Source organism: Buceros rhinoceros, unplaced genomic scaffold, assembly GCF_000710305.1.
Source record: "Buceros rhinoceros silvestris isolate BGI_N320 unplaced genomic scaffold, ASM71030v1 scaffold31545, whole genome shotgun sequence".
In the NCBI taxonomy this organism is placed as follows: domain Eukaryota; kingdom Metazoa; phylum Chordata; class Aves; order Bucerotiformes; family Bucerotidae; genus Buceros; species Buceros rhinoceros.
Window position 1 is genome coordinate 1 of NW_010412821.1, and position 1,009 is coordinate 1,009.

Sequence of the window (1,009 nt, forward strand, 5' to 3'; positions counted from 1 at the left end):
ATATTATAATAAAAATATTGTGATGTTTAATATGCTTAAATGAATAATTATTTATATAGTTTATGATAGATTTTTCTATGTTTATTTTATACAATTTAATCATCGCTATGAAAATAACCACTTGTGAGATATTGGTTATTTTCTCAGGCAACCGTGTGTGCAGGGAAATGCTGCTCAGCAGCAAGCAGAGCGAAAGGAATTAGCTTCAAGGTTTTTGCTTTTTTTACTATCTGGGCGGAACAAACCAACAGCATGGCTTCTACAAGTACAAGAAATTCTGGAGGTACAAAATTTCATTTACTAAGATTTGTTAGTAAGGTCGAACCAGGGTTCCATCCATTCTTATCAATACATGATACCAGTCTCTTTACCCTCCACCTGCCAAGGATTTTGTGGTAAGCAATAGGAGAGAAAAGGGAAAACACCATACTGAAAAACTTGGGACTTACATGGTGTGTTAATTCTGCCCCTCTGCTTCCTTCTGTAAAGAATCTGTCCTAAATGCAGCATTTTCCTTTACAGAAAATTTTTCTTGTCCCGGACCCAGAGGTTGAACTGACATATGCAAAAATTGTTAAAATCCTTTAAAATTAACTGGGAACTGGAAGATACAGTCAGTACCTCCAAGGCATGGATGATGATGCCATGCCTCCACTGAAGTCAGTAGTTAATGGGATTTCAGAACCAAGCATTTCTTGCATCACCACGAAGTTTGGTCATGTTGTGTTTTCCAGAACTGATGTATATTCTCTACTGTCCCTTACTGGAAATCCAAAAGGAGGTTGACTCCTTTCAGCCACTGGATTCTTAAAAAAACTTAATTTCCCAGACATGGTTTATAGCTTAAAAAATGGAATGTGATTGCCACTCCTGCCATTGGGTGTTAAAGTGCATTAATAAAACTGAGGTTTTGGTCAGAAATCCACCAGTGATTAGAAAATGTGAATCTTAAACTACAGCTGGCCACGGAGTATGCAGGGTTGTGAACAAATACATTCAGGCATTTCCC

At 37.4% G+C, this 1,009-nt stretch overlaps 1 protein-coding gene across 1 annotated transcript in view; it reads left to right on the plus strand.

Annotated features, from left to right (window-relative positions):
• The first annotated feature begins 252 nt into the window (after window positions 1–252).
• PLEKHS1 (pleckstrin homology domain containing, family S member 1) overlaps window positions 253–1,009 on the plus strand; it is a 15,033-nt gene continuing 14,276 nt past the window's right edge. The window contains exon 1 of the mRNA XM_010136537.1: window positions 253–283. Coding sequence (XP_010134839.1) covers window positions 253–283 — 31 coding nt within the window. The remainder of the gene's footprint in view (window positions 284–1,009) is intronic.